The sequence below is a fragment of the Drosophila mojavensis genome, unplaced genomic scaffold, assembly GCF_018153725.1.
Source record: "Drosophila mojavensis isolate 15081-1352.22 unplaced genomic scaffold, ASM1815372v1 contig_81, whole genome shotgun sequence".
NCBI lineage: Eukaryota > Metazoa > Arthropoda > Insecta > Diptera > Drosophilidae > Drosophila > Drosophila mojavensis.
In genome coordinates this window covers 3036081-3054108 of record NW_025318907.1, presented here as the reverse complement: position 1 = coordinate 3054108, position 18028 = coordinate 3036081, and the positions used below count along the sequence as shown (strand labels likewise).

The 18028-nt window shown below is 43.6% G+C and overlaps 4 protein-coding genes across 5 annotated transcripts; 2 read left to right on the top strand and 2 right to left on the bottom strand.

The window, feature by feature from the left end:
- The first annotated feature begins 1696 nt into the window (after positions 1-1696).
- LOC6580594 (proteasome subunit alpha type-5) lies at positions 1697-2768 on the top strand. The gene is made up of 3 exons (XM_002006387.4): positions 1697-1806; positions 1870-2016; positions 2078-2768. The coding sequence occupies exons 2-3, from the start codon at positions 1884-1886 to the stop codon at positions 2680-2682; spliced, it is 738 nt and encodes a 245-aa protein (XP_002006423.1). The 5' UTR covers positions 1697-1806; positions 1870-1883; the 3' UTR covers positions 2683-2768.
- Positions 2769-2812: 44 nt separating this feature from the next.
- LOC6580593 lies at positions 2813-8851 on the bottom strand. Its single transcript, XM_002006386.4, has 3 exons — positions 8608-8851; positions 8274-8437; positions 2813-8053 (listed from the first exon to the last, which is right to left on the bottom strand). Exons 1-3 carry the CDS (start codon positions 8663-8665, stop codon positions 3380-3382), a joined length of 4896 nt encoding a protein of 1631 aa, XP_002006422.2. The 5' UTR covers positions 8666-8851; the 3' UTR covers positions 2813-3379.
- Positions 8852-9401: 550 nt separating this feature from the next.
- On the top strand, positions 9402-15998 carry LOC6580592 (uridine-cytidine kinase-like 1). 2 transcript variants are annotated; one of them, XM_044011145.1, is made up of 9 exons: positions 9402-9556; positions 10564-10815; positions 13423-13709; positions 13776-13882; positions 13953-14123; positions 14705-14841; positions 14902-15088; positions 15152-15745; positions 15806-15998. In XM_044011145.1, the coding sequence occupies exons 1-9, from the start codon at positions 9492-9494 to the stop codon at positions 15920-15922; spliced, it is 1917 nt and encodes a 638-aa protein (XP_043867080.1). In that variant the 5' UTR covers positions 9402-9491; the 3' UTR covers positions 15923-15998. The 2 variants fall into 2 exon arrangements, with proteins under 2 accessions (XP_043867080.1, XP_002006421.2); XM_002006385.4 differs by lacking the exon at positions 10564-10815 and having other exon boundaries at positions 9404-9556.
- On the bottom strand, positions 15999-17845 carry LOC6580591 (threonylcarbamoyladenosine tRNA methylthiotransferase). Its single transcript, XM_002006384.4, has 2 exons — positions 16744-17845; positions 15999-16688 (listed from the first exon to the last, which is right to left on the bottom strand). Exons 1-2 carry the CDS (start codon positions 17737-17739, stop codon positions 16020-16022), a joined length of 1665 nt encoding a protein of 554 aa, XP_002006420.1. The 5' UTR covers positions 17740-17845; the 3' UTR covers positions 15999-16019.
- Positions 17846-18028: the final 183 nt, after the last annotated feature.

Genomic DNA, 18028 nt, shown 5'->3' with positions numbered 1-18028 from the left:
ACATATTAGTCCTTTCAGATTTCCTTTTAACTGTTTCATTTCCAGCTGCTCCACCCTGTCCTTTCAGATTTCCTTTTAACTGTCACATTTCCATTCGTTCCATTCTGGTTTCCGGGTTCAAAGTGGTTCGGTTCAAAAACCATTTTTTAATTTTCAGCCTTGATTGTGTCCAAACATGCCAAACAGAGCCAACAACAATTTGGAGATCTGGCTCGATGTGGCACGATTCGTGACTGCAGCCTGTAGGAGCTAACAGCGTGACTGTACACACATGCATATGTATGTATGCATGTAGATGTGTGCGTGTGTTGGGTTTTGTTTGTGCAATAAGAGTCATTAAATTGAATAGATACCCAGGTACCCCTGTCTATTTGGCTATTTAAAACGCCAACGTGCAGTTGCCTGCCGCGGCTGCTTAATGTGCGCTTTAAACTAAAACAAAACCCAAAATTAAGCATATGTACAAGCATACACACATACACACGCACACACAGAGAGAGACATTCGCTGAGTAACATTAGCAATGTATTAAACAACAATAAAACATAAAACATTTTTTTTTTTTTTCGAAACTCGCTATATACGCGGAAGACAGTCTACGAGGAGAATAAGAGAGAGCGAGAGAGGGGACATGCGGAATGATGAGAGAGGTAGAGCGATGAGAGAGGTGGAACGACACACACACATAAACATTTACATGCCTATTCTATTTCAACATGCACTCGAGCGCTACATTTCGCGCACTAATTGCCCATTATTGCGTTTCTAATTATGAATTAGAGTTAACTATTTGTGTTACAACAATTCTCGTCGCATATTTACAGTTGTACACCTAACAAGATTTTAAATATAACGAGCTGATATATTTCTTTTATACATGTGCAACAAAATTACTTTGGTCAATGACCTTCGTGTTAATTGTGAATGCCTCTCCCTTTGGAAAAGTCGCTTTTTTGTATGAAGCTTATGAAAAGCTGAAGTGTGTAATAAAAGGGCCGGCTGCCCGTTGCCCGATGCCAGTTGCCACACATTAGCCTTGACCTAGTAATTGAATTTCTTATTTGGCAACAAACAAAATAAGTAATAGTTAATTAGTTCATTTAACAAAGAGATTGTCTAGCTCTTTACTGCAGTTTATTTAATGCCTTCAAGAGGCATCACTAAATCAGTCTTAAGCGATCGTAAAAAGATTGTTGCCAACATCTTTGTCACAAGTCCTTGAAATTGTCAGAAATGAAACTGAACTGGTCAAAATTTACATATTTACGATGTTTTTGAATTATGTAGATCATATTTATTGAAATATATATGTATAAATATGAGCATCAACTAGTAAATAAGTTTATTTATTTGTATGCGTGCAACAGTTTCTTTCAATTTCAATTTAATGCATCGCATCAACAGAAAACTGGATATGAAGGGGAAATCATTAAAAACTTTTTTTTCACTTTTCTTTAATGCGAAGCTGAAATTACTGCTTATTATATAATTACATACACATTTAAATTGCAATATTTGCCAACTCTTTTACCATCAATTAAACATAAATAAAATCAATTAAAGTGATGTGCATACATAACAAGTTTGATTTGCATGCATATGACATTTCAAATTCTGGCGCCACGACTAAGCACAGTGTGACCGTATGCAATTTGGCTACAGATTATGTTATGCAGCACTGTTCACTTTTGGCATTAGCAGCACTGCTCGCGCTGTCATTTTATACGCAAGTCATTTCGGCATCAAAGTGACTCCGGCATTTGGAAATTGATTTGTTTGTCGTTTCAGAGGCAATTTAAAAAAACAGTAAGCCACATTTATTCATTCAATTATAGATTAATCAATGATAATTTATTATCTGAATTGTAGTCAAACCTATAGTCATGTTTCTAACACGCTCTGAGTACGATCGCGGTGTAAACACCTTCTCGCCCGAGGGCCGCCTCTTTCAAGTCGAGTATGCCATTGAGGCTATCAAATTGGGCTCCACTGCCATTGGAATTTGCACAAAAGACAGTAAGTATTGTAAGAATTTGCATAAATAAAGTCAAATTTACTATTAGCAAGCATTGTGCAGGCGTTGTATTGGCCGTAGAGAAGCGCATCACTTCGCCAATGATGGTGCCGAAGACCGTGGAAAAGATTGTTAAGGTGGATGACCACATTGGCTGCGCCACATCTGGACTAATGGCCGATGCGCGCACCTTGATCGAACGGGCACGCGTCGAATGCCAGAATCATTGGTTCGTCTACAATGAATCGATGACTGTGGAATCGTGCGCCCAGGCAGTGTCTACATTGGCCATACAGTTCGGTGACAGTGGTGACGGTGATGGTGCCTCCGCAATGAGTCGTCCTTTTGGTGTGGCTATACTCTTCGCTGGAATCGAGAACGGCGAACCCCAGCTCTGGCACATGGATCCCTCCGGCACATACATACGCTACAGCGCCAAGGCCATTGGCTCCGGCAGCGAGGGCGCCCAACAGAATCTGCAGGACAAATACACGCCAGAGATGACACTGAACGATGCCATCACCCTGTGCTTAAACACCCTGAAACAGGTCATGGAGGAGAAGCTAAATGAGACCAATGTCGAGCTAATGACCATGACAACAACAAACACAAATTTCACTATGATGGCCGAGGATGAAGTGAAGCGGCTTATCGAAAATCTGGCCTAATTGCATTTGCAACTGCATTATTTTATACATACTGCAACATTTTGGTTATCAACAGACTATTTGTGAATAAAGGGATTCTAAATCGATTCACTGTTGCATTAGTGTTATATTAGTGAAACACAAATCATGATTTATCTTTTTATATACAGTTGACTTTATTTATACGTATTGATTTATTTTGTGTATGCTAACTAAAGTATTTGAGGGAGCCCGATTGGGCTGCCCCAAAGGCCCCCCTACAATGCATTTATGTATAAATATGTATATATATATATGCTAGACATGAACTGTTGAGCAAATCAAACAGCTTCGATTAACTTGGTTAATCGAATTGTAAAGGCAAATCATATAGAATTTTCATTAATATTCTTTTCTAGCGTTTTTCTACGATGCACAGACTTTGATTTTTGTGTGTCTAATTAAATATTATTGTTTATAAATGAAAATCAAAATCTCATAATGCAAATTAAGGCTCGTATGCATAAATCTAAATATATATATATATATGTATGTATCGATCAGGCTAATGGGGGCTTGTGAGTACAAAGGATATGAAGGATAAATCGACAAATACCAAAAAAGAACAAAATTGTATATACTTATAAATACGAGTATGCATATATCCATATATATATGTACGCAATTATGCATATATATATGTATATATATAGAGCATTCACAATTGTTTACATCACACCTAAGTTTGATGTTCCCCACCACTGGGGCTATTGGTGTTTGTGCTGTTGCTGCTGCAGTTGGTGTTGGTGTTTGTATTGCTGCTGCTGTTGTTGCGCAGCATGAGCCGAGAGAGGCTCGTGTTGGGCTCGCTAAGCGAGTAGATTTCCGGCTCAAAGACGGGCGGACACTCCATATTTGGATAGTCCGGTGTGGCGGCCTTTGAATCGACTGAATTGGCATTCGATACTTTTGGTGTTGCTGGCTGCTCCATTGTAACATCTTCCCTTAAAGTAGCAGCACCACTACCACTACCAGCAGCCGTACCAGTAGCAGCTGCTGCCGCAGTAGCCGCTGCTGTTGCTGCTGATATTGGCGGCGGCGGAGCTGGTGGCAACGGCGGCAACAAGGATTCGGATGCACACAAATTCGTATTGGATGCAGCTGTAAAACGATAACTCCGCTGACTACTTTGCGTTGGGAATATGACCTGAGAGAATATCTCTTGATCGCCGTCCGCATCCAAATCCGCGCTGCTAGGTGTCTGCTGCTGCTGCTGCTGCAGCTGTTGATGTTGATGCTGCTGGTGCTGGTGGTGACTGAAGAGCGTCCGATGCAGCAGCGGCGAACCAAGAAATCGATTCTCTTTCGAGGGTCGTGTTGGCGTCGCACTGGCGCCAGATGAAGATGATATGGCCAGCTTGGAGAAGATGGGTATGGGCGCCGAGTTCTTGCGATGCGCATCGTATTTGGTGCCCACCACCTTGTCCCGCAGGTCCTGATTGTACGTTTGGCTTTTTTTGATGTTGCTGCTGCTGCTGCTGGCGGTGCCGGCGCCGCTGATGTTGCCGCCATCGATGGCATGATTAGACTTGGACTTTTTGTTCAGCGGCAGCGTCATGGTCATCGACGGAAAGCGTCTGTCACTGCTGCTGGTGCTGCTGCTGGATTTGCTTTTGCTCTTCTTGCTGCTGCTGGCGCTGTTGCTCGACTGGGAACCCACGTCGCCGTGATCGTGATGGTGCTGTTTCTTGCTGCTCATGTGCAGAAAACTGGACAGCTGCTGCGAGCGTAGAAAATACTTCGACCGTGTGCTTTGTGGCTGCTGCTGCTGCTGTTTCTCTTGCTGTTGTTGCAGCATCAGCTGTCTCTCGTGCTCAGTGCAGCTGGTTTGCCTGGAGACACTGGCGCTGCTGCTGTTGTTGTTATTGTTGCTGCTGCTGCTGCTCGTTGCCGGCTCATCACCAAAGATGAGCTCGTAGCCAAAGTCACGCAGTTTCTGGCCCTCCTTGGTGCGCGTGCGCTTAATACTCTCGTCTTCCGGCTTAAAGCTAAACTCATAGTCCGGCGTCTTGGGCAAACTCAAGCTTTGTATCTTTGCCGGCTTCTCGCCACTCCCGTTGACCACTGGCTTCGCAGCCGTTGCTGGCGGAGCACTTGCTCCCGCTGCCGTTTGCTGGCTCGCATTGGAGTCGGTGCGCAAGTGCCGGTTGTGCTTCTCGACACCGAGATGCACACGATTATTGTACATTTCCTGTGATTCCTCGAGCTGCTTACGCAGCATCAAATCCTTCAGCGTCATATAGCCCTGTATGTTGTTCGTCTGATGGTGCGGATCCAAGGTGCCATCTCCGCCCACCTTTTTCGTCATGAACGTTTTCGTATGCGAGTGATGATACTCAAAGACCTCCAAATTCGGATTCGAGGCGTGCAGATAATGGTACGGCACCTTCTTCAGACTCGACTTGCTGCTCGGACTCTGACTCTGGCTGGGACTCTGGCTCTGGCTGGGACTGGGGCTGTTGCTGTCGTCGTAGCTTTGCTGCTGCTGCAGTGAGTTGACCGTGGGCGCTGGCGAATTGGGCGGACCCAGACTCGCCGAAGCAGCGCTCACTACCGAGCTGCGACTGGAGCTGCGCGACAGTTTGCGCGGCAACGATGCTGTCGGTGGCAGCTCCGGCTTGGCTGTGGGCGTGGGCGGCTGTGCCGGATCATGATAGCCGGGAGTATTAGCGCCGATCTGAATGCCGCAACTGCCGCCGGGCACCTTGCGAAACGTTTGAAAGTTCGCCGTTGGCACGGGTATATCACTCGAGTTATTCTTGGCCGCGTTGCTCTTAAATGTGCCCATTGTGAATTTGCGCAGCGAGTCGAAGTAGCCGCGATCATGCTTCATGCTATTGTTGCTGCTCAGGCTGCTGGTGGGCGTGGCACTGCCGCTTGCTGCCAGTGTGGCGACCACATCTTTAGACGCCTGCGGCGACGGTGTGCATAGATTTGTGCTTATTAGCGCATCGCTCTCCTCCTCCCCAGAGCTCTCATTCTCCGAGTACAGATCCTTGCTGCTGCACGTCTCGTTGCTGATCGCTGGCAGCTTGAGCGAGGCGAGGCGCAGAAACTCCACCCACTGATTGAGCGCGTCCTGCGATTCGGCGGCAAAGTAAAAGCTCTTGGCCGTGTGATACACCTTGAAGGCGTGCGGCTTCGAGTGCACCTCCTTGGCCAGCGACACTGTGAAGCCGGGCAGGAAAATCACCAAGCTGGCGCTGGAGCTCTGCTTGCTTCGAAACCCATACAGAATGGTATCCAGCATGACAAAGTAGATGCGCGCCCAGTAGGTGACGCCGCGCAAGTTTTTCGTACGCCTGTACAGATGACCCTGGATGTCGCCAGTGCCCAGGAGCTTGAGGTTCGTGTTGCGCCGCTTGGCCATCAGGCTGTGCTTTTTCTTCAGCGTCAAGGTACGCGTCTTGCTCGGCGTCAGCAGCTCACTGATCTCTTGCTCCTTAGCAGTGGTTATTGTGGTTGCTATTGTGGCAGCCGTTGTGGCTGCTGCCATTGCTGCAGCCGCTGCAGTGGTTGCGGTGCTTGCAGTGGTTGCCATGATTGCAGTGCTTGCAGTTGCAGTGCTTGCTTGCTGCATGCTCGCCGGCTTTGGTGGCGGTGGTGGCACAACGGGTGTGAGCTCGTGTGGCTTGCGCGGACGTGGCGGCGGCGCTGGCGGCGTTACTTGTAAAAACTCTTTGCGTGGCTCAATAGCCGGCGGCGGTGTATCGGACTCCTCCTCGCCCGAATTGTCATAGGCCGGTGTACTATGGCTTTTGTCCAGGCGGCCACGTCGATTCTGCTGCTGCTGCTGCTGTTGGATGAGCGGTGTGTTGATGGCCTCCGCCAGCGGCGGCGTTTCGCGCGTGGCCAATTCCATGGCTTGGATTAGCTCTGCGCTGGTTTCGTTGGCACAGCTACGCAGCGTCTCTAACGCATCCTCGTCACCTTCGTCGGCGAAGGGTATTGGCTCAAAGGTTTCCAGTATTGTATTTTCCACATTGCACGTAAACTTCTCGTTCTTAACCACATAATCCTCCACCTTCATGTTGGCATCGAAGCGCACCACTTTGCTGACACCGGGCTTGTAGCGGTCCAGCATTTGCAGCTGCTGCTGGGACGCCAGGCCCGCCTCGGTCAGCTGCTTCAATTTGCGCGCCTCGTTGAACAGACGCTTGTCCGTGTCGGCGCTCTCGCTGGCTGCCAGACCTATGCAAGTGGTGGGCCGGGGCGCTATCTCGAGGCCATAGCCGAAGGAGATGGACTTGTCTCGAATGCTGGGCGAGCCAGGATCACAGATAGCACCACCGCCACCGCCGCCGCTACCTGGCTTGCGTTCATGCCATGAGGGTATCACCAAATGTGGATGCTTCAGGCTAAGGAATTCGTCACCACAAATTGTGTTGCGTCGCTGCAGTAGCGCCCGTGGCTTGGGATAGTACAAACGCATCTCGCGACTGGCAGACTTTGGATCCGTGGGTGTGGGTATATCACTGCAACTGGAATCCGAGTCGGAAGCAGCATGCGCCTGCACCTGCTCCTTCACAAGTTCCTTCACCTTGACGCCCTGGCCGTCATCACTTCGTGGCGTCTTGTGAGCTGACTCAAGGGTTAAGAATGCGGCGCGTGGACTCGGACTGGGCAAATTGTCGGCCCATCGGCTGGCCATGTTGCGTTTCTTGCTGGGCAGCCGATATGGCTGCATATAAATCTGACCATACATCTTGGTGTGCTTTGGCCGTTTCTTCACAGTGAGCACCACATCGGGCAGCGCCTCGCACAGATGATGCAGCACAGTCTTATGCTGCCAACCGACGACTGTCTGGTAGTTGATTTGGACGATTTCGTCGCCATCCTCGATCTTGCCCGAGTTGTGGGCGGGTGAATTGTATTTGATATCTGTGACGCGGTGAATGCCATTGTAGCTCGACTCAATGTTAAAGCCCAGATCCGATTCACGTTTCTTCAGTGTCACCAGATTGAGAGACGCCGGCTGCAGCACCATCGGATCCGAAATATCCTGGATTATGAAGTTAGCCAGACGTTCCAAACGCTCTGCGGTCGCTTTGATCTGAGCAACTGGACGCTCCGCGAACCGATCCCTGTGCGCTATCGTGGCTAACTCCAAGCCACAGCGCAACACATTGCCACAGTACTCCCGATACATGTCCTGATTGCGAAACGGCGATCGCTCCAAATTCCCAATCAGCGGCTTCAGAGTCGCTATAGTACGCGTTATATCATGCAGTGTGCGCGTGTCGATGTTTGTGCTATCCGCATGATTTTTGGCCAATTCCCGATGTAAATTGCGGGCCGCAGTGCCCACATGCAATGCCATAAACTGTAGATTATCATTCTTCAAGTGATAATGCTGAATAAGAGGAAACTCATTTAGTATTTCTGGAAATCTAATCAAGGACACAAGTCCAGCGACAATTGTTGGATTTTTTAAACCGTGACCTAGGTTCCGTTTAATTAACACTAATGCATCAACTTTCTTCAGATTTTGCATCATAATATTCTTCACTCCATATAAACTATTCCAATGAAATATCCTCTAATTGCCGCTGGAATGAACTAAACAAACTTACAAAGTTACGCAGATTCTCAACGGCTTCAAGGACGATTTCCTGTCGACCGATAGCCTTCATGCCCAAATTTTCCAATTCATATGGCCGTATATTGAGCAGTGCTCGACCTCCGATTTCGTGTTTTGAAAATTCGTATAAATACGCTTCCATGGACTCGTCGAGACCTATGCAACAAGTAACAGAGAAAAATCCATTAATGAAATTATTTCAATTGCAATTTTGATGTGAAAGGAATGTGGCTGTTGTTGCTCTTGCTGTTGTTGTTGTTGTTGGTGCTGCTGCTGTTGCTGCTGCTGCACTTTTCCTTGACCTGTTAAGTGAGCCATAGATTTACCTCGGATCCAATCTGTAACTTGGTCGGGCGTCCATTCTGCTATATTTATATAGGCCATACTAATTGAAAGAAGCACTAGCCGATTTCGCACAGCTACTCCATCATAATTTCAACACAACATAAACAATTGATTAAAATAAAAAAGAGTTTTTGTCCAGTGCCAGGGATGGCTATTCACGAAGTTATCTGATATTGTTGCGTCCGCTGGGCTGCAGTAGAGATGTGCGTATTGTAAGCAACTGCTACTTATCACGAGATGTTGAAGTCACAGTTTGTCATGGAATATCTGAAATGTGAGGAACATAGTCACAGGAGTTTATCGCTATGCATTTTATTCAATTCAATTTACTAAATATATAGCTGCAACAATTAGCAATATAAAATTTAAATATTAGGCTTCTTATCTCCAGTACAGCAATATTGTAGTGCTGTAAAACATCGCCATATACCAAAAGTATATCGGCAGCAGCAACGGCATCTATTTGTCCAGTCATAGCAACAGCTGATTTAAATAATCAGTGTTAAGTAAACGTTGCTCGATTTGCATGTTCACCACCAAAAACAGCTGATCAAGAGCAACAAAAAATACTGAAAATACCTATACAATAAATTATAATCTGCTCTGATGCTCAAATGCTTTGAATAAAATATGTTTTATGTTTTATTAAATTTTGTACATTACATTCAGCTTATTGTTACAGTAGATTCAACTAGCGTTAAGACAATAACAACGCAACTGCGCACATTGGTGAGGTTTACATGTTACCGAGTTCATGGGGTGAGACAGAAAGAGAGAGAGTGAGAGAGACGATAAAGAAATCACCGCGTGGTTCCTCACGTTCTGAGCACATTGCAATTGCAGCAGCACATAACATTAGGGGAATATGTCTGTGACACAGACAAAACAAATCAAATTTTACCATCCAACAAGTTCCGCAAGTTCCGACAGGTAACAAAAATATGTGGTGATATTAGTGATACGTGAAATCCACCCAAAAGTCATTCATCACCAAAAAGCCCTAACACTTGAGCACGCAATTAAAATTTGTCAAATCGCGTACCTATGTATGTATGTATGCAGGTACACACACCAACACGCATGCATGTTTGAATAATTATACATATTATTATACATGACCGTATAATATATCGTGTCTCTGTTATATACCTAGCATACATGTAAATATACATACATATGTATGTATTTATGCTGTATACATGCTCACATATGTACATATGATCAAATTAATTTTCATTCGCTACTGAAATTCGACGTCAGAAAGTCTCAACGCTGCTGCAGCACCGAAATTAAAAAAACGTTTTTTTATTTCATACAAATAACAAACACAAGCACAGTTATAACGCAACGAAGCAGCAGCAGCAGCAGCAGCAATAAGTGACTGCTCTACCTTTCGGCTGTACCTTCGTCGTCGTCGCTGTCGTTTTGGTGTCGTCGTCGTCGACGACGTCGTCAGTTGCTTCTAACCTTAGCTCTGCGAATAGACAGTCGCTGAAATAGACAACGGCCGATTGCGATTTCTTCACACACGTTTTAGTCATTCTCCAACGCGTCTGCAGCACATTGCTTGCATTTTGACCGGTGCCAGACCAATACACTGCAAAAGCTAATCTAACACTTAAAATAATAACAAGCAGCTGCAATAATAATAACAACAACAACAATTCAGTTCGAAAGCACGCTACCTCTGTAGCGTCGCCACTAAATCGCATCACGCCGCCACTAAATCGCGTTGAGCACATTGTGAAAACATTCGTGTGTGTGAGTGTGGGAGTGCGTTGTGTGTTTGCGGACGTGTCTGTGAATTTGCAAGTGCTTGTATGTGCGCAAGTGATTGACCCATTTTGCTGCTTTGTTCCGATATACTGAACGAATACGCGTCGTTCGATTGGTTTGGGCTCATTGGCTAAAATGAGCAGCATCACGTTTTTATGCAGCAAAAGTAGCAGTAATAATATCAATAAAGATGCGACCGCAAAAGGAAAATCTGCAACGCCTTCATCAGTATTTGCATCAGCCGGCTTACTAACACCAACGCCAACACCAATATCAATACCAGCCGCAGCAACTCTACAGCAGCAACAGCAGCAGCAACAACAACAACAGTCACAATCACAGCTACATCTACAGCTGCACAACCCGTCAAAGAAGGTTAAGGCTGCAGTCAGAAGCAACGGTCATAGTCACATGTAAATCATATGCATTTTTATTCACATTTAATTAACATACAGTAAACTCATGTATGTATGAATATGCGTTTGTGTGTATGTGTAAGTGTTTGGCTGTCCATATGTGTCCATATCATTGTTTGTTGTATCATTCGTATTGGATTTTTATTTTCACCACACATACATACGTACACACTCACATATCCATGCACTTGTTTGCTTATGTGTATATGTGTGGTTACACACAAGCTCTAATTGTTTTGTTGTTACTCCCAGTATTTGTTTCTGTCTTTAATTAACGTTCTTTTCAATATCGTTTATCGAGTCGCTGAATCAACCATTTATTAGCTGCTGTCGGGTTGGCATCACAGAGAGAGAAAAAAAACACGACGCCAGTCAATGCTGCTTCTGTTGTTGTTCGTTTTGTTTCAATATGGCTGCGATCAAGCCACGTCTGCCGCTATGCATGCTCCCTAACAATGTGCCATCTTCTTTTCGCTCTAATTATGTAGTATGTGTAGGCAAGGAATTTTCGCTTACTCCCTCTTTCTCTCTCACTCGCTCTGCCTCTACCTGTGCTTCTCGTGTCCTTGGGGCGTACCAACCTGTTGGTCGCAACACGCGAAGTGAATCCCTTACGCATTGTATTGAGCTTAATCGATGCTTATGCTATATGTATGTATGGATGTATACTTACACTTAATACAAGCACACAAAAGTGCACACATCATATATATGTTTATATGTATGTAAGTATGTTCATGCGTAGTTCAACTATAAATAACTAGGAAAATTGCTATAGTAGCAGCAGAAGCAGCAACGGCGCGGCGCAACAGCAATTGCCTGAAAATAGCGAATATGTCTAAGGAATAAATACTGTGAAATATTTGCGGCTCCCACAATGAGTGCAATGAACGGTACTTGTACAAGACGTAATTACTGCACATACATATATGTACATATGTATGCATATATAATGCAGCTGACTGGATAGTACATACATACATACATATGTATATGTGGACATTTTGCGCAAGGGTTATTTGAGGCTCGTCTGAGAATCCGTTTTTTTTTTGTCCACTCAATTTGCATACTTCCAGACTGGAAATGGTTAGTTAATTTGGGGTGACAAGGGAGGACTGTATTACATCGACATATTTTAAAACTTATTTACCTGGGCAGGCTGAACTGGCTCACCTTTTAGGTATCGAAAAAATGCCCATATAACAGGAATAAATGTTATCTTTTGAATTGGATGTTAAATATTCCGATTTCTCATGTAGCCTTATCTGACACACTTACATATACATATATGCAATCACAATGTTGTATTTTTACTTCCATCATTGTTGTTTCTTTTGATTATTAACTTTATTATCAATTACATAAACTGTCAGTTTTATTATTGAGAACCATTTAGGTACATATGTATATACATACATACATATATCTTTTATGTATGCGTACAAATATATAAAGACTATTGTAAACATGCATGTGCGTATTTTCGTCGATTCTGTTCGGGGCTCGCAAGATTTCTATTACTTTGTTTTCGGGAATGCCTGCAATGTGGGTCTGAAATGAATTTCTGTGATCTCTGCACGTCTCTCTATTATTGTGAACTGTCTAGACTCTAAAAATTGGATAATAAATAAATAAACAAGGCAAGCCAAATATGCTAACGAAAACTGATAGTACATTTGATTTTCGTTTATCATCGAGTATATCAAGAACTGCGAACAAAATATTTATATTACTAAAAATTATTTAAATATCATTTAATACCCTAACGATTGGACTTGTTTAACATATACATGTGACGCAAAGGGAGAACGGAACAGAGATAGGCAGATAGAGCTATGTAGTCATTGCTTATCATAGATTAAGATACCTAAATTTTGCGCATTGTTTTTAATACTCTTAGCCCCCAGCTGAACATTTGTCATATTATGTGTAATGCATAAAGAAACTAATAATATACTATATATACTTGATCAGTATCATGAGTCAAAAAGACTTTACATAGCTATCTGCCATTCAAAAAAGCTGTTTAATGAAAGCAGCATATGTTCTTGGGGCATGTCTCATCTACATTAGAGCGGAAAAAAGGAAGTCTTATCAACATCGTACAACAATGTAATTATTTTAAAAGGAATGCATTTATAATCTCTCAAAGTTTCCTCACATATTTAAAGCAAACTTAACTTAAATAAAGTTTCAGAGGTCAGCTAACCTATGGGTCTTATCTGAGTAAAAATAATGTTTAGATTCTATAAAAATAAACCAGCTAATGTTCACCAGAAGTTCGGGTTTATTTTTACTCTGATATTTTCCCAGTTGATAAAGGTGTTTGGACAATTATTGTTAAAAATCGTGAGCCGCATTTGTCGCGTGCCAATTGAATCTAATCTGGTAAATATATATATATTGTAGTAGGATTTGTCGCGTGCCAATTGAATCTAATCTGGTAAATAAATAGGTCGTAGTAGGATCGTCGATGGATGTTTTATTACTAAATAATATTTTTATTGGCACTTCAAACGTGCTGCAGATGTGTGTGATGTTCAATCATTATTGCATTCATCCGATTCATGATTCAAATTGTTAAAATTTGACGTACTCTTACAGCGATGATCGCTCAGATGCTACCGAGCCAATCTTTATTGATGCCACTTCAATGGGCAGCGAACTTAACTGCTGCCCAGCCTCGCCCACAACTGTGCCAGCAAAGTCGGCCTTTGAGTCGCCGATGCGACGTTCGGGACGTCGTCAGCGAACCACGTCGATTGGTAATCAGACAACCACTGCCAATCCATGCGAGGGAATAATACGGTCCAATAATCGCACTATCTATACGGCCGGACGTCCGCCATGGTACAATTGTGCCGGCCAACAGGTCGAACCCTTTGTCATAGGTGCGTAAATCATAATCAATACCTATAAACGATTTGTTATTAATTTGTTTTTGTATATATTTCCAGGCATTTGCGGAGGCAGTGCATCCGGCAAAACGACCGTGGCAGAAAAAATCATAGAAAGCCTCGATGTGCCTTGGGTGACCTTATTGTCCATGGATTGCTTCTACAAGGTATATAAAATGGACGAATGTGACAGAAGAGTGTGCAGATCATGTTAAAGCTTCCTTACCTCATCTGTAGATCCTTAATGAGAAGCAACATGAGCTGGCGCTCATTAATGAATATAACTTTGATCATCCAGATGCATTTGACATTGATCTGCTTATCGATGTTCTCACCAAACTGAAGGAGGGCAGAAAGGTGGAAGTTCCAGTTTACAATTTTGTAACGCATGGCCGAGAGAGTCAGACGGTAATTTGATTATAGTTTTAATATTAAGTGTATATAATAATACTACGAATACTTACATACATCTTTCTACTCGATAAGTAAGTTATACATACATAATTTCTCTATGTAAAAAAAACGTTTACTTGAAATATAAATTCTTAATTAATAGATATTAAGATTAAATTTTCCATTTTAAGACAGTTTTAAAAAATAATATTAATTTTAACTTCAGAGCTTTCAACGTGAATCACTTTGATTTCGCATTTCGAACAGTAAAGAAAATTGCATAGATCGATTTTCCAATAAATATAAATAGGAAATATATAACTAAGAAATACAAAAAAGTTAGCGTAATATAAAACGGCTACAAAATAATATTAAATATCATTATATGATATATAATATATGGCACAAGTACATATATAAATATAATTATCGCAAAGATTACAAGAATACTTATCTTTTCTTTTATGTTATATTTATGGCAGCTATTAAAGTACGATATCTCAATAATATTATGTCTTGTAGAGTAAAAATAAATAATAGACAATTCATTGAATGTACTATCTATATTGAATAATATCCATTTGTTGCACTTTTAGAAAACCATGTATGGCGCTAATGTCATAATATTCGAGGGTATACTTACCTTTCATAGCCCCGAGGTGCTGAAACTGCTCGACATGAAGATCTTTGTGGACACAGACCCGGATATCCGTCTTGCAAGAAGACTTAAGCGGTAAGCGAATCGATTTGACATTGTAATCTGATTTGATAACAATTTGATAAACACTTTCAGTGATATCTCGCAGCGTGGACGAGACTTGAAGGGTGTGCTAAAACAATATCTGAATATGGTAAAGCCATCGTATGCAAATTATATAGCGCCCACAATGGCCCATGCGGACATTATTGTGCCACGTGGGGGCGAGAACACAGTGGCAATAGCTCTCATAGTGCAACATGTACACACGCAGCTGCAACTGGTAAGAGAGAAGCGCCTGACTGAGGTTGACCAACTATTGAAATGCATCGAATTTGTTTTGCAGCGCGGTTTTAAGCTACGTGAAACATTGGCCAATTCGTATAAGGATCAGCCAATGCCAGATTCATTGCATTTATTGCATCCAACGCCACAGATTAAGGGTCTGCACACATTCATACGGTGCAAGAATACGTCGCGGGATGAGTTCATTTTCTATTCGAAGCGGCTCATACGACTGGTCATCGAATATGCATTGAGTTTGTTTCCATTTAAGTCAACCTGTGTGGAGACACCGCAGGGTGTGCTTTACGAGGGCAAACGCATGGAGTCTCGTAAGATATGTGGTGTATCCATATTGAGAGCTGGTGAAACAATGGAGCAGGCCGTTTGTGATGTATGCAAGGACATACGCATTGGCAAGATTCTTATTCAGACAAATCTGAAAACGGGCGAACCGGAGCTCTACTATCTGCGTCTGCCCAAAGATATAAAAGACTTTAAAGTGATACTGATGGATGCTACTGTGGCGACTGGCGCTGCCGCCATGATGGCCATCAGAGTGCTACTCGATCATGATGTTCCCGAAGAAAATATTATTCTTGCCTCATTGCTGATGGCCGAAATTGGTGTACACTCGATCGCTTATGCCTTTCCCAAGGTAATTCTACTACACTAATATATATTTTTTCGACTCTATTAATAATTCCTTGTTGAGCAGGTGAAAATAGTTACTTCCGCTCTGGACCCCGAGATCAATAGCAAGTTCTATGTTATACCGGGCATTGGCAACTTTGGCGATCGCTACTTTGGCACCGAGCCCTCGGACGAGTACTAACGGCCAACAAAAGTTTCTTAAGTAATATACACAACTAGGCTTAAACAAATCGTTACTTAAATTATCAATTCATGAATTCTTGTTTTGCTATTTTATTTCATTGAGATAACAAACGGTAAAGCAATTGTAACGCATATGCTACGGCGGCTACGATTAAAGCTATGCCTATGTAGTGCTGGCCTCGACTGCTTTGGCTGCTACTGGTCGCAACTTGCGCTGGTTTGCTATAGTCGCAACGTGTCCAGTCGCTCTCCTCGTCCAGTATCTCGGCCATCATGCTGAACTTGCTTGTTCCTGTGATTCGTACACGCACTCGAGTGCCCAGCAGGTTGTCCCGCATCGGGAGCAGCACTTGCTCGTAGCTCTTGTTGTGGCCCACGTAGTGAAGCTTATCGTGTGATATTTCTGTTACCAGCACTGTATACACTTGGCCTTCGCGACCCGCATACGGTTCGTAGCTGTAGAACAGATCGGTTAGCCGCTTAGTACGCTTTTTTACCAGATTAGCTGGTATGCGCTCCATTTTGGCTGCCGGCGTGCCCGGTCGGGGAAAGAACTGATTGATAAACAGACTGGGAAATTGATATTTTTTGCACAATGACATTGTCTCCTCAAAGTCCTCCTCCGTCTCTGTGGGAAAGCCACATATAATGTCAGTGGCGATCGTTAGACCTGGCACACGAGATCGCAAGAAATCCACCACGTGCTCAAAGTCTTTGCGGCAATACTCTCGCTTCATTTCGCCCAGCACCGAATCACTGCCGCTCTACAAAGGAGTAATTTAATAAAGATTTCGTATCATTTGTATTATACGCGCTTACTTGCACCGGTACGTGAAGGAAAGCGTAAACTCGTGGATGCTGTAACACCTTGGCCACCTCCTCGAGGTGTTCCAGAATGTAGGGCGGATTCGTCATACCAACGCGTAGCATACAGTGCTCAGGTATAACCTCGACAAGCTGCCAGAGCAGCTCCGGTAACGAGCTGCCAATATCACGGCCGTAAGCACCAGTGTCCTCTGAAGTCAGCCAGATTTCACAACAGCCCTCGTCAAAGGATTGGCGCGCACGTTCGACTATTTCAGCCGGCGGATAGCTAGCCAAATCGCCACGTGCGTGCTTTGTTTTGCAATAGGTGCACTGATTGAGGCACCCGCTATTGATGGATATGATTTCGATTAGTGGATTCTTTCGAACTTTCGGCAACGACAACGGGGCGCCGGCCACTCGACGACCCTGAACCTTCTTGTTCTGTAGAAGGCGCACACTGTGTCCCTTAAGTGTTTCTTCGACCACCTCGACAACTCGGTCGATTTGCTGAACGCCAATTATGGATAGTCCGCGTAAATAATCGGACTTTGGGGCGCCTTGTGGTACGCATCCAGCAACGACGACGTGCTTCCCATTGCGCATACCCGACTCGATTTCATTGCGAAACGTGTCCTCGGAGGGATTCTTGACGGTGCAACTGTTTAGTAGCCACAGATCTGCCTCGTCTTTGCTGCTCAAATTATAGCCATATGCCGCCAGCTGACCAGCCATATACTCCGAGTCTGAGTTGTTATGTGCACAGCCCCAGGTCTTCACGTACACTTTTTGGGTGCCGGGAATAACACTTTCGTAAATAGTTTTCTCTGGCTGTGGCGTCGCCTCTGCTTCGCCATCGCACAATGTGGGTTTGATTTGTGCTCGTTTCTTGGCGCGCACTGTAACGGTCTTTTTGTTTTCATAGCGTTCACGTGGTTTTATATCTTCGGCCGATATTAAATCCTCTATATCATCTATATCGTTTCCAGGCAAATCCACTTCAAATCCCATCGTTGGTTTTATTCGTAATACCGGTGCATCCGCACATGTGCTTGCATGAACTCAGACAGCTGTTTACATTTGTCGATAAAGTGTGACCGAAAGATGCCATAAAACAGTGTTGAAAAACAAGATTCTCTCGTGTAAGCTGTCAGCAAAGGCTTGAGAGATTAAGTTGCAACGAATTAAAACACCCTACAATGCAAATAATTAGCGTAGCTTTCAAATTTTGCCATGTGTAATTTTTTAGCAAACAATTATTTAATAAAAGTATGGTCTATTATATTTATATTATAATTAT

What these genes read in the sequence shown, in the direction of transcription:
- LOC6580594 (XM_002006387.4), top strand. Translation starts at nt 1,884, where the DNA reads ATGTTTCTAACACGCTCTGAGTACGATCGCGGTGTAAACACCTTCTCG. An exon ending in TGGAATTTGCACAAAAGACA is followed by an intron (nt 2,017 to 2,077) that starts GTAAGTATTGTA and finishes AGCATTGTGCAG; the next exon opens with GCGTTGTATTGGCCGTAGAG.
- LOC6580593 (XM_002006386.4), bottom strand. Translation starts at nt 8,665, where the DNA reads ATGGCCTATATAAATATAGCAGAATGGACGCCCGACCAAGTTACAGAT. An exon ending in AGTTACAGATTGGATCCGAG is followed by an intron (nt 8,438 to 8,607) that starts GTAAATCTATGG and finishes CTTGTTGCATAG; the next exon opens with GTCTCGACGAGTCCATGGAA. An exon ending in TTGAGAATCTGCGTAACTTT is followed by an intron (nt 8,054 to 8,273) that starts GTAAGTTTGTTT and finishes CCTCTTATTCAG; the next exon opens with CATTATCACTTGAAGAATGA.
- LOC6580591 (XM_002006384.4), bottom strand. Translation starts at nt 17,739, where the DNA reads ATGGGATTTGAAGTGGATTTGCCTGGAAACGATATAGATGATATAGAG. An exon ending in TCCTTCACGTACCGGTGCAA is followed by an intron (nt 16,689 to 16,743) that starts GTAAGCGCGTAT and finishes ACTCCTTTGTAG; the next exon opens with AGCGGCAGTGATTCGGTGCT.
- LOC6580592 (XM_044011145.1), top strand. Translation starts at nt 9,492, where the DNA reads ATGTCTGTGACACAGACAAAACAAATCAAATTTTACCATCCAACAAGT. An exon ending in AGCAACGGTCATAGTCACAT is followed by an intron (nt 10,816 to 13,422) that starts GTAAATCATATG and finishes GTACTCTTACAG; the next exon opens with CGATGATCGCTCAGATGCTA. An exon ending in TCGCTTATGCCTTTCCCAAG is followed by an intron (nt 15,746 to 15,805) that starts GTAATTCTACTA and finishes CTTGTTGAGCAG; the next exon opens with GTGAAAATAGTTACTTCCGC.